This window comes from Cupressus sempervirens, chromosome 3 (assembly GCF_028749045.1).
Source record: "Cupressus sempervirens isolate cs-2001-9-10 chromosome 3, ASM2874904v1, whole genome shotgun sequence".
Taxonomy (NCBI): domain Eukaryota; kingdom Viridiplantae; phylum Streptophyta; class Pinopsida; order Cupressales; family Cupressaceae; genus Cupressus; species Cupressus sempervirens.
In genome coordinates, this window is record NC_143120.1 from 10,797,998 (window position 1) to 10,810,290 (window position 12,293).

At 34.2% G+C, this 12,293-nt stretch overlaps 1 protein-coding gene across 1 annotated transcript in view; it reads right to left on the minus strand.

Annotated features, from left to right (window-relative positions):
• Positions 1–8,201: 8,201 nt before the first annotated feature.
• Positions 8,202–12,293, minus strand: part of LOC149564470 (carbon catabolite repressor protein 4 homolog 5-like) — a 176,792-nt gene continuing 172,700 nt past the window's right edge. The window contains exon 15 of the mRNA XM_089818017.1: positions 8,202–8,800. Coding sequence (XP_089674143.1) covers positions 8,720–8,800 — 81 coding nt within the window. The 3' untranslated portion in view covers positions 8,202–8,719. The remainder of the gene's footprint in view (positions 8,801–12,293) is intronic.

Here is a 12,293-nt window from a genome sequence, read left to right on the forward strand (position 1 = left end):
GAACCACTTCAACATCCTTTGCATAGTTTGGAGGTAATGCCATTGTGGTAGAGGCTTCTGCAAGGGAATAAGCCTCGTGATTATGGCATTTATACAGAAGCAGAACTTGCTTCTTCAACTCCTTACACTCAACTCTTCACTGAAGTTATTCTTCCAACAATGAGAATAGTTGTTACAAATTCCTAGGAGCCAAGGGACCCTAAACCTATTCTACGTTTTCTAGAGACATGGGAGAAGTTACTACAGGCTTCAGTACTTCATTACATTTTGGATCATATAGTGATGCCCAAATTAACAGTAGCACTAGATACTTGGGATCCTCTCAGGGAGACTACACCAATACATGCATGGTTACGTCCTTGGCTTCCATTGTTGGGTCAACATATGGAGCCTTTAATCCAACCATTCATTATAAGCTGGGGAATGCGCTTCATGCCTGGCATGCATATGATGCATTTGCATATGCAATTTATCACCTTGGTTGATCCTGCTAGCTGGGAACAGTTGATTGTTTATTTTATAGTACCTAATTTGATGAGAGTTCTACAAGAATTTGTAATCAACCCAACTAATTAGCAACTAGACCAATTTAACTGAGTTATGGCTTGTTTCTTTCTAAAAATATCTACTATGATATGTTTTCATAAAATTTCTTTTGAACTGTGCCTATTTTCTATGCCTGCATTATTTTTGTGCAAAATCTTGAGGTAAGTCACTTAGCGTGGGTTGAGTGAATTTTATTGTTTTATTATTTGGATTCTAGAATACGTATGCAACTAGATCAATTTTTCTGTTGTGCTAAGATGTAATAAGCACCTTAAAAAAGATCTCTCTGTATATAAAAAGAGATACATGTTTAGAAAGATATATAAAGAGATACATGTTTAGAAGTAAAAGAAAAGAACATTTACATAGGTACCTCTTCTCCCCTTGAAGAAAATCGTAGCGTAAGGGCATGAAGATCACAAGGGGATGACACAACAACGAAATCGTAGAGCAAGGGCACAGAGATCACAAAGGCACAAAAATGAAATGTTGAGATCACAAGGGCACGACAATGAAATGCAGTGATCACAAGGGCAGCGAAACAAAATCCCCACTGATCTCCACCAAAATTCAGAGCTCTCCACCTCTTTCTTGCGCAGCTCTCCACAATCGATCAAAACAAATGGGGAATGATTAATGTCATGTTTTCTTCTTTTTGTTTGTTTATAATCATACCAATGTCGCAATTACGATGCCAACGCCAATATTGTGATGGTGTCGGGGACAATTGTAAAAGAAAAAACATGAAAATCATGCACAAATTACACCACCATTGCAAATTGTCATCACAATTTGACCCCAAATATTTTAGTGTGGTCCGCCTAAGTCGTAAAAAAGATCCTCTTTCGAATGTGATTACATCACTTCCTTTCATGTCTTCTTTCTTTTAACCAACTTCTCCATCATGTATTCAGTGTTACGTGGATGCCATGTAATTGGTGTGATTTAAACTATGGCTCGGAGACCCTTCTCATTTTATATAGTCGATCAATTCCTTTTCCTTCCTGATATCTCAGATCCCACACAACTAGGTGTAAGCTTTAAGCAATCCCTTCATCATCTCCCTGGTCTAACATACAAAGTTGCATTGACTATAGAAGGTAGAATAATTAACATTATTGTTATTTTGGTTAATAGAATCGGTGCCTTCCCCTTGTAGCATTACAGAGTCATATTGAGCACTTTGCTACCATTTCAATGAATAAAAAGTCGGCTACCCATATGTAAATGTATGTGTTATCCACCAACACATAACATCTCAAGTCCATAAGCAAATTCAAATGCGGGAAGCTTTCCTCATATGTCACGAAGCAAAAATGAACAATAACAAAAAGAAAGCCTCAATAGATAATGAATCAGGGTCTTCATCAACGCAAACAAAGTGCATGAAAAGTTAGTTGGTCCCAATAAAACATGAAAGGCACATGTTGATAGTATAAGCAGTATCTACAGGCCAACATATGGACCACAAGCCTCTACATGACAACTTCCTAGCTCACAAATGACTAACGCATTTACATCGTATAAAGCAAGAAATCAATTATCTTCATCTTCGACTTAGCGCAGACCACACGCACATAAGGAAATATTTTTTGGAAATCTGCAATTCTGGTTCTAAAGTTCCAAAACTTCTCCCAGCCATCTGACATCCTCTGACATAGTTCATAAAGCATTTAAAATACCCATACTTGGTTCCCGAAACTATCCAAATTGGCCTCATCTATAAAAGCATTCTATTACTAAATAATTTCCACATACTAGATTAACACCCGTAGTATTTTCTTAGGCTCAATTGCAAAGGACTCACTCGATTGTCTTTTGGTGACTTTTCTGATTATTGACTCTCGATACTAAATATTTTCTAACGCAAGGGCAAATCTATCTTACATTTCTAGTCCTGCTTTGATACCATGCTTCGCTACAAATGTAACAACACTGTTATGAAATTTGGTATGTATTTTTCAAATGCAACAATCACTTACATTTATATTGAGTACAAGTCATGAATAGACATGTCCCTTAATGAGACATTTTTATTTTTGCTAATCAGATACATATATATATATATATATATATATATATATATATATATATATATATATATATATATATATATATATATATATATATATATATATATATTAAAAAAAAGCTACCAAACATCATCAAAGACATAGGCCCAAGTAAGATGGAGGAGGAGAATTCACAAAAGATTGAACAATAGTAACTATCAAACGATCAATGGAAGAAGATCTACCACAGACCTATCAAGATCCAATACTTATAGATAGCATAAAACACTTAAGAGATTTGAGCTAATACACAAGATAGACAAAAAAGAACTTCCATAAATGCTATTATCTAATATGGCTCTAATACTAGGATCACCTTATGGTGTGACAGTTAAATCATTACCCTTGTTGATAGGATGTCACAAGTTCAATTCTTATCTCCTCTCGTCGTTGTTATGTTTGATGGTATAATTCACGATGGATCTTCACGTGTGTGCGGCATTTGGTGGGAGCACTGTTCATAAAGAATTATGGTTTGTGACGATTGCATGTTATCCTCAAGAGTGTTGTGGTTTCTATCAATTAGTGTGATTAGCGATGGGCATGTGTTTCTACTCACATGTTGGTTGTTCTATGGCAAGTCACATGGTGGTAGGGCTGTAGGTTTAGTATATATGTTTATCTGACAAAAGCTACCAAACATCAATAAATGCATAGGCCCAAGAAAGATGGAGGAGGAGAATCCACAAAAGATTGAACAATAGTAACTATCAAACGATCAATGGAAGAAGATCTACCATAGACCTATCAAGATCCAATACTTATAGGTAGCATAAAACACTTGAGAGATTTGAGCTAATACACAAGCTAGACAAAAAAGAACTTCCATAAATGTTATTATCTAATAAGGCTCTGATATCGGGATCATCTAATGGTGTGATAGTTAAGTCATTGGCCTTGTTGATAGCATGTCGCAAGTTCGATTCGCATCTCCTCCCATCATTTTTATGTTTGATGGCATAATTCACGATGGATCTTCATGTGCATGTGGCGGGAGCACTGTTCACTGGGAGTTATGGTTTGTGACAGTTGCATGTTATCCTCGAGAGTGTTGTGGTTTTTGTCAATCAGTGTGATTGGCGATGGGCTTGTGTTTCTGCTCACATGTTGGCAATTCTATGGTAGGCCACATGGTGGTAGGGTTGCAGGTTTAGTGAGAATCAGTGTTGGGGAAGTATTGGGGTGGCTAACAACGAGTACATGCTCATGCTCAAGAAGTTATAAGGTGAGTATTGAAGCTTGGGAGTTACGAGGTGATTATTAAAAAGAGCTTGGTAGTTATAAGGTAATTAATGAAGATTGGAGTGATAAGGGGATTATTCTTGGAGTGATAAGGTTGGTGGGAGGTATAAGGGTTTATGGAGAGATAAGGAGGGGAGGCATAAGGAGATTAAAAAATTGGAGTTTTAAGTAGGTATTGGCAGTAGGGGTCAGCATGAGTCACGGGCCTTGGGAATTATAAGCACTGGCTAATCTCCAGACAAAATGCACCAAAGTTTTTTTTTTTTTTTTTTTTAAAGGTCAAACATGATTCTTTTTCATATTCACAAAAACATAGCAAAATTTTCTTTAAAAATTGTTGTTTTTTATCACAAAATATATAGATCATGAAGATCAAATGCTAAAAATTTCAAAAATTCATTGTGTTTTTATTTTTTTGAAATTTAGTCAATGGTACAATTTGTAGGGAGGATAGTCGCGTTGAAGTTATAAAGGGTTGGTTATTGGGAGCTATAAGGTTATTATAATTGTAATAGGACAATAAAAATAGATTATAAAAATTTGATCAAATACGAGAATGAGGTCACTCAAAAATTTTGCCTCACTAATTCAAAGCTCCAATCAAAAGCAATTATTGAAAAAAAAAAAAAAAGATTTAATACCATGTTATTGTTTTGGCCCAAAAAAGTAAAGATAAACAACAATATGAAAATTAGAAAATGGCACAAGACACAACCACTTATCTTGGGTGTTGATGTTTTGTAACTTCTATCAGATAAATCCTATGAGACTAAACTATTAAATATATATAAATGTAAAATAGATTGCTACATTTGAAACACACAAAAATTACATACAATACTAATACATTTACAATGATCTTAAAATTAACATGGTATCAAAGTCAAGTTGCAAATGTAAGAAGTATTGATATTTATTTCCATCCACATTGAAGCTAGTATATGTTGTGCAAAGAAGTCAAAGATTATTTTAATAAAACCATACTAAGTCATCACAAAGTTCATATCCTTTTATTGGTGCTGAAATGTAATGCAGTCCATACCAAGCCCTCTAAGATCTACCAAATCAATAAGTCAAATTTGTTGAGCAGCACCAATACAATAGAAGGTGAGCAATGCTAAATTTGTTAAGATATGTCGATGAAAGATCTAGTGAAGGGTGGCTCAACACAATTTGGGCAATGTCCAAATTAGTTCCGCTTTCAACATTAAGGGCCTACCAAATTAGATATGGTGAAATTACTAAAGAAGGTGAGCAACTAGTGCTGCTAAATCCTTTAACTAGTCACAATAATATCGAAGAACAATTTTCAATAGTTCACAGAGGAAAAATATACAAGTCGACGATCTGAAGAAATTACAGAAACATTTTTAGAGGAGCAAATCAGAACATATAGACTAATGCAGTTAGCAAACAATTCCTATTACCTTCAACACGATGTATACTACAAATGAAGATGCATCAAGAATTGAGCAGAAACAACGGGTCGTTGTAGAAGTCAGTTTGAGTTATGTGATCAATGGTTATTGACTCCGCCAATGAGAATAGATTCACAACTATGATTTTAAGGTTTGAAAACCACAAACTCTTCCGAGGAGAATAAAATAGACTATTGTCCTTATATAAGAGGCACCTACAACCAATTTTTGTGGCAATGTTTCTACTGCAATTGAGTACTCATTGATTGCTAAAGAATGACTCCAATATCTAAGAATCGATCTCAATATTGATTATCAATATCTTCTTAAGAATGACATCATTGTCTACAATGCCTTACCTAGGGAGATATTGCTCTGATCTACAAGATTGTTATACGAGAGGTTAAAGAATGTATCTCTTAGCACATAATTACAACGAAATTCTTGTATGGATAATAAGCAAAATGCAGGGTGGGGATTTATGAGTAGTGGCGGCGCGAGTCGCGACTAAGGGAGGAGGAGGTGTTAGACCTGACTCTGCCCTTCTTGCAGGGTCGTGATGTGTCGTGGCAAGATGATTGTCTCTAAATTGAATAGTGAGGGGCATACCTCTGTTGTCCTTAATTAAGAACTAAGCTTAATAGAAGTCATCTGGAGTGCATTATCCTTTGATTGCATGAGATAAGTATTCTCTTTTGAGTACAATTTGTAAAGTATTGTATTCTTACTATAGTAAATCTCTCTTACTTGTATTTCTATACATATTGTAAGAGCTATTTGCCTTGATCTTCTTCTTTCACTCTGAAGATATTCTTGCGAGAAAAAGAAGATTGATATCAAATTCAGACAAAGTTTGACACTTCATCGAAGGTAACTTTAGACAGGGAGGTCAAAAGGTTAGTGTCTATTCATGAATGAGAAGTTCAAAGTGCAATATCTCATAATACATTCTTTTCTATGAGAGAGAAGTTTGAGGTGAAAACCTTTACTCTCTGATATGGTTCATGGCAAATATCATGACAACACCACAAGAGTATATGTGGTGACTTCATCAAAAAATTTGATGTCACGTTTATGGACCTTCCCCCTATGTACATCATGAGGAAGTGACGACTTCTAAATGATTATCACTTGTATTTGTTGAAGTCATTGGAAAGTTAAAATCTTACAATAATTTGATCTTCTATTATGATGGATATCTTATGATGTCTAAGTAAATCATGATATTACATTTTGCATGGTGGATTAATTTTCTTAAATAGAGCATGAATATAATGTTCCTATGGTAAGTATTTCGAGGATGCATGTACACATACATTATGGACATTTTGAGTATTTGGTGAATATCATATGACTTAATATTTCAAGACACCTTTATTTAGAGTAATTGGTGAATATTATATGAATAGATATCATGAAGCTTTTACTCCTAATCGCATGAGATGATATCTAATGGTGAATATTATTTGATCAAGGATACTCTTAAACATGTCATTCTTGATATTACACTTAAGTAATATTATATCCTCTGTTTATCCTCCCTAGCTAAGAGGTATTGTTGATGTTTTGTAACTTCTATCGGATAGAGCCTATGAGATAGGGTGTGTGTGTGTGTGTGTGTGTGTGTGTGTGTGTGTGTGTGTGTGTGAAAGAGAGAGAGAGAGAGATAATATATAGATACATATCTAAAATACTATTAGGAGAAATTAATATAATATTGATTCAAAGATATTATGTGTGTGTATAGTTACATAATCAATTGTTGTTATATTAATCTCATAATAATGAATAGACACGTCTCTCCTTTCCTCATTCTCAATATAAATGCACAATAGACCACTGCAATTGAAACACAAAGAAATTACATACAATACTATTTTAGATGCACCGATCTCAAAATTAACACTAGGAAAACGCTTCCAATTGAAGGCAAAAACTTAGCCACACCAGCAAAATCTCTTTTATTGATAATTAAAAAAAAGTTCAAGTACAATGCTTTTCGCTTGATGCAATATATATAAAGAAAAGAGCAACCCTTCATTACACAACTGAAGATCTCTTCATTTTCCAAATAAGAACTCTTTGTATTTCCATTAACAAGCCTCTTCGCATGACTTTTGACGCGTGTCTCTTTATATAATTTTATTTCAAATATTATTACAAATTTCTTCTTCAGCCGAAGATAACTGTAATGGTAATAATGCTATTTCATAAAATGAGAGATAAAGATCTCTATCGCAGCTACAATCTCGAAGATTTCAAACTATAATTCTTAAGATAAATATTCAATCATACGATTTAGACTCAGATTCAAGAATCTACCTATTCGACTACAAGTCATTTAAATTGATGAAGGCTGCTGCTACTATCTCGAATGAAGACTCAAATCAGAACATTTTGGATTATCAGGGCACTTAACCAACATGCATCTAATTTGCATTAACCAACACGCATCTACCACTATTTATAATGTAAGCTACCTATAAAATGTATCAAAGTTAGTTAAAGAGAGACAACTTCGGTTTTAGCTACCAAAATAAATTGAAAGGAGCTTATAGATTCAACAAGAGCGTTCACTTTCAGTTGTCGTCAACATAAACATTTGCCTTACTACTTCATTTATCCCTGAAATCGTGTTCTTGCAAATTTAAAGCATTTCAAATCTCTGCATTTTATCAGAAAAAAGAAAACAATTCATCAAAAAAAATTCTCCTTATTGGAATCTCAAATTCATCAGAAAACACTTGCGCAGTTGTGAATGAACAATTGATTTCTTTTCTTTTTTTAAGTTGTGATGTTGACTCATTAATTTGACAGTTCCTATTCAGTCCAAACTTTAGATATCAAATCTTAAACTACAGAACTAAATAGAATTCAAATTACAAATCAAGGTATAAAAGTTCAACAGGTAAATGTGGAACGATTATAAAAAATCGAACTGCTAGAATAAGCATATTGATGAGCAAATGTGATTATTAAAGTTGTCAACACCTAATTTAAAAAGTTTGCAATTTTGGATGTTCGGTTCGTCAGTAACTAACCTTAATACATTATTTTTACACTGCAGATTGGTGAGCTCTTTTTCTGGTACAACTTACAACATACAATCCCAATTGGGTAAACAAATCTATTTTGGATCTGCTTTAAATTTGCAAGAAAGTAAATCTCTGGAGTCCAGCTATACAACCTTAGGCTTGCCAGCAGATCAATTCAACTATGATACAAAAGCCTTATTCTAGCATTGCACTGTTTAAACAAGGCTATAACCGGCAACTGCTCCTGACCAATCAATTTTATCATAAACCCCCAAATATTATTGGTGCATCAGCCTCTGAAGGCTGCCAAAATATAAATTGGTCTGCAAGCTGCACACATGCCGAGCAATGATGTCTAGGTTTTAAGGGCTTTATAATAATTGACAACATTAATCTACTGTTCCAATCATCTACTTCTGTTGTCACCCCTCTTATCTTCCGAAAAGGCAAACTCACAAGCTAAAGAAAGATGATCGCTGCCCCATTTCTGCAGTGTTTGCCACAGAACACAAAAGCAAAATTAGATACAGGGCAGTCAAATGACATCTCGATTCAATATATGGCATGAATATCAAATTATATATATTCTCCTCCAGGCATATACCAAAGCACTTTAAATCTCTACCAGAGCAATGTAACTTTTTCGGGAATGCTGCTAAAAGAGAACATGAAGATTCTGCTTCTCTTATAAGTCAATATCCCAATTTATACAAAAATAAAGATAAATTTAACATCTGCTCTTAAGAATAGCAATTCTACAGAGAAAATAATTACAGAAATTACTTGATAAGAAAACTGCATATAAAAATAATTCATTAAAAATAAAAACCAAACAAATGACACCCCAGAGATCACAGATGAAAGCGAAAATGAAAAAAGTTCTTAATCAGTTGGCTCTCAGTATTTGAGCAAAATAGAGGTTGAACTTTAACCATAGAAGCTTCATATAAGCAAATCTCGAGGTAATGCATTTACAGATAAAAAGCCTGAAACATTGTTGCATTAGCCTGCATATTTGTTTAATGCAGATGCCGGGTGACAGGGCAGCCTACAGCTTATCTTTCAGTCTTTGAACCTATGTGAAAGCTTTCACACATCATAAAGTATCAATTGATCTCTAAAATTTTTGAAACATAAGCTATAGCCTCTAAGAAAACAACTTTAAAGTCAAAACCAGCGTTATAAGGAAAGGAAAGCTAGCTTCCATGCTATGTACTATAGTATATACATCAGCAGTGAATGAAATGATGATGACCATGCATAACCTCCCTAAGAAAAACTATTTTCAGTTTCAATGTCAGAATCATCTATTTTCTGCTTCATACACAATTATCACTGGTAATCTTTTTTCAATCATGATAAAACATTGAAAAAATTGTTCTTAGCATTAAGTTTTAGGAACCAGAATAGCATTCAACAAAATTCTCAAACTTCAAAATATACAAGAATAGAAGACAAACATTTATCCTGGGAAAACCCTCCTGCTTGAGGGAAAAACCCAGCCACACCACAAAATAATCTACTTTATTATGATGGAATAAAATTAATACAATACTGAATATTTGAATATTCTGATAAACTTAATCAGAATAATAATCAACAATGAATCTGCAATAATGAAATGCTCAGAATATATGTCACAGCTCCATCCATAGGCTAATTTTAGCCTCGTGTACGTTAAAATTTCATCTATCTATCCACAATACAAGCTTAGCGCATACTGCAGTAGTATAGCAAAAACCTATCAATAAGTCCTAGCAGCAGCAATATGATAAAAGCGACTCATAAATACATGAATATGATTCCCAAAAATAGCATCCCCTAAATGCTTGAACTGTTATAGAATGCAAAAGCTGAAGAGTCTCAACACATGTCAAAAGAAGACTCTCTGGATGGAAGACTCTTCCCATTCTTGAATGTATAACTGATCATATTCATGCGGGTTTACTCATGCTTCTTCATGGCCCACACGGGTGACTCTTGAATGAGAATACTAGTTCCATGGGAGTGCCTCTTAGAAATACACATGATGCCACATAATTCATGTGCAGTGACCCTTCAAATACTAATGATCCCAGGTATGAGGGAGCTCTCTTGTAGCTACCATAAACATTAACACTTGGGATTATTTGATGTTAAAAACGCAATGTCATGGCAATCTAGATTTGACATGGAGTTTCTCTCCCTCATAAAATATTCTACTCAGTAAAAATTTGTGCGAAATCCACATGAGAATGAAATCCAAGGTTTACAACTGCCTACAAATCCAATCCAATTCTGAAACACTCTATACCACTATTTGTATCCATAAGCATGTTGTACTGTAGTGTAATGTTCCCTCTTAGCTCACCATGGTTGGTGGTTTGGATTAGCCTATCAGTGATCTGCATAGGCCAAGTCAGATGTCTAGTGGATCTCAGTTAGCAGAACCAAAGGTTGATTTCCATTCCAAAGGACAGAAATTTAGCATTTCTCATTGTTTGGTAAGTGTCTATTTCAGGAAAAAACAACATTTCTATCTTTACCAGAGCACCTGAACATGTGTTGCAGTATTGATATTGGGCAGCGTGGGTTAAGCAATTATTCAGGGACATGCTATTTATAGTAAGTCAGTTTCGCGTAGGTTATAAATTTGGCAGGGCTTCTGGACCGGCCTCAGTTGCAGTATTGACCCTTGGCATCTTAGTTGATTGGGTACTACGGGATTTACTAATTATAGCAGGTCAGGGGTTGATAGAGAGGGACCCTTACTATTTTTAGTAAGGCAATTGGATGCACACTGGACATAATGGTTAACTCGCAGGTTCAGACAAAATTGAGCAATAATGATTATTTATGGAGTTATGCTATTATAATTATTAAAGTGATTATTAATAATTATTTATAATGTTTAAAAAGTCACAATATATTCAATAAAGCCATGACCCTTCATTTAAGTGATTTAAAGTGCAATTAATGGATTATATTTTGGGGGCCAAAATATTAAAGTACTTTATAAAGTCAATGGGCACGCAAGTTATATTATTTTAAATGATATTAAAGAGCATTTATTATCTATAAATACGAGCACCCAAGTTTGAAGATTTATCACAAAGTCTTATTCAAAAACCTAAAAGTGGATTTAAATGTTATTAAAGAGAAGGGAGTTATAAAAGCGCATCAAAAAGCAAATCAACCTCATTACTGATTATCATTTTGACTATGTTTTTGAGGAATTTGTGACTATGAAAGAGAAACATGGGCCTCAGCCATTTTTATGCTTTGAAGAATGCAAACTCTTCATTGAGATTGAAATTTTGAAGCTGTGAGAGAACAGTTATATCATTGTCATAGTGTGAGCTTCATCCAAGACTCCAATCTAAGCATAAAGATCAAATTTGTGCGAAGGTTCGAAGAATTTTTTAAGTTTCATCTAATGCAGACTTGTAGCTTCATTATTGTAGCCATTGCTGATCAGATTTCAAGCTATTCATTTGTTGTTATTCATCCTTTCAGAGGGTCTGAAGGCATGTTTACCCATTAAACCATTATTGTTAACTCTGAGTTTTTCTGAGTATTGTTGATTTGGATAATATAGGATAGTGAATTGGGTTATCGATATTATTTTAAAATACTTAGTATCTAAGCTGATATAAAAATCTGGAATTTCCAGTTGTATATTTTCAATGCAATTTCAGTTTTATGTTGGATAAAATATTATTGCTATATCTTTTATTTGCTGTATTCTATTGTAATATCAAAAATTGCAAATATACCACATTCATGTTGAACAGTAGTGTCATTGATGACAACAAGACATTAAGAAAACTTGCAGATATATTGTATTCAACAACATACCTGTGGTACATGATGATAGCAGCCAGTGCTCTATACAATTCCAACTATCTGACTAGATCCAACAAGAAATGCAGGATGTCCAATAATAATAAAAGTGGAAACTTTGTTGTGGCAGGATTTGTGTTCTACAGGTTGAACAGGGA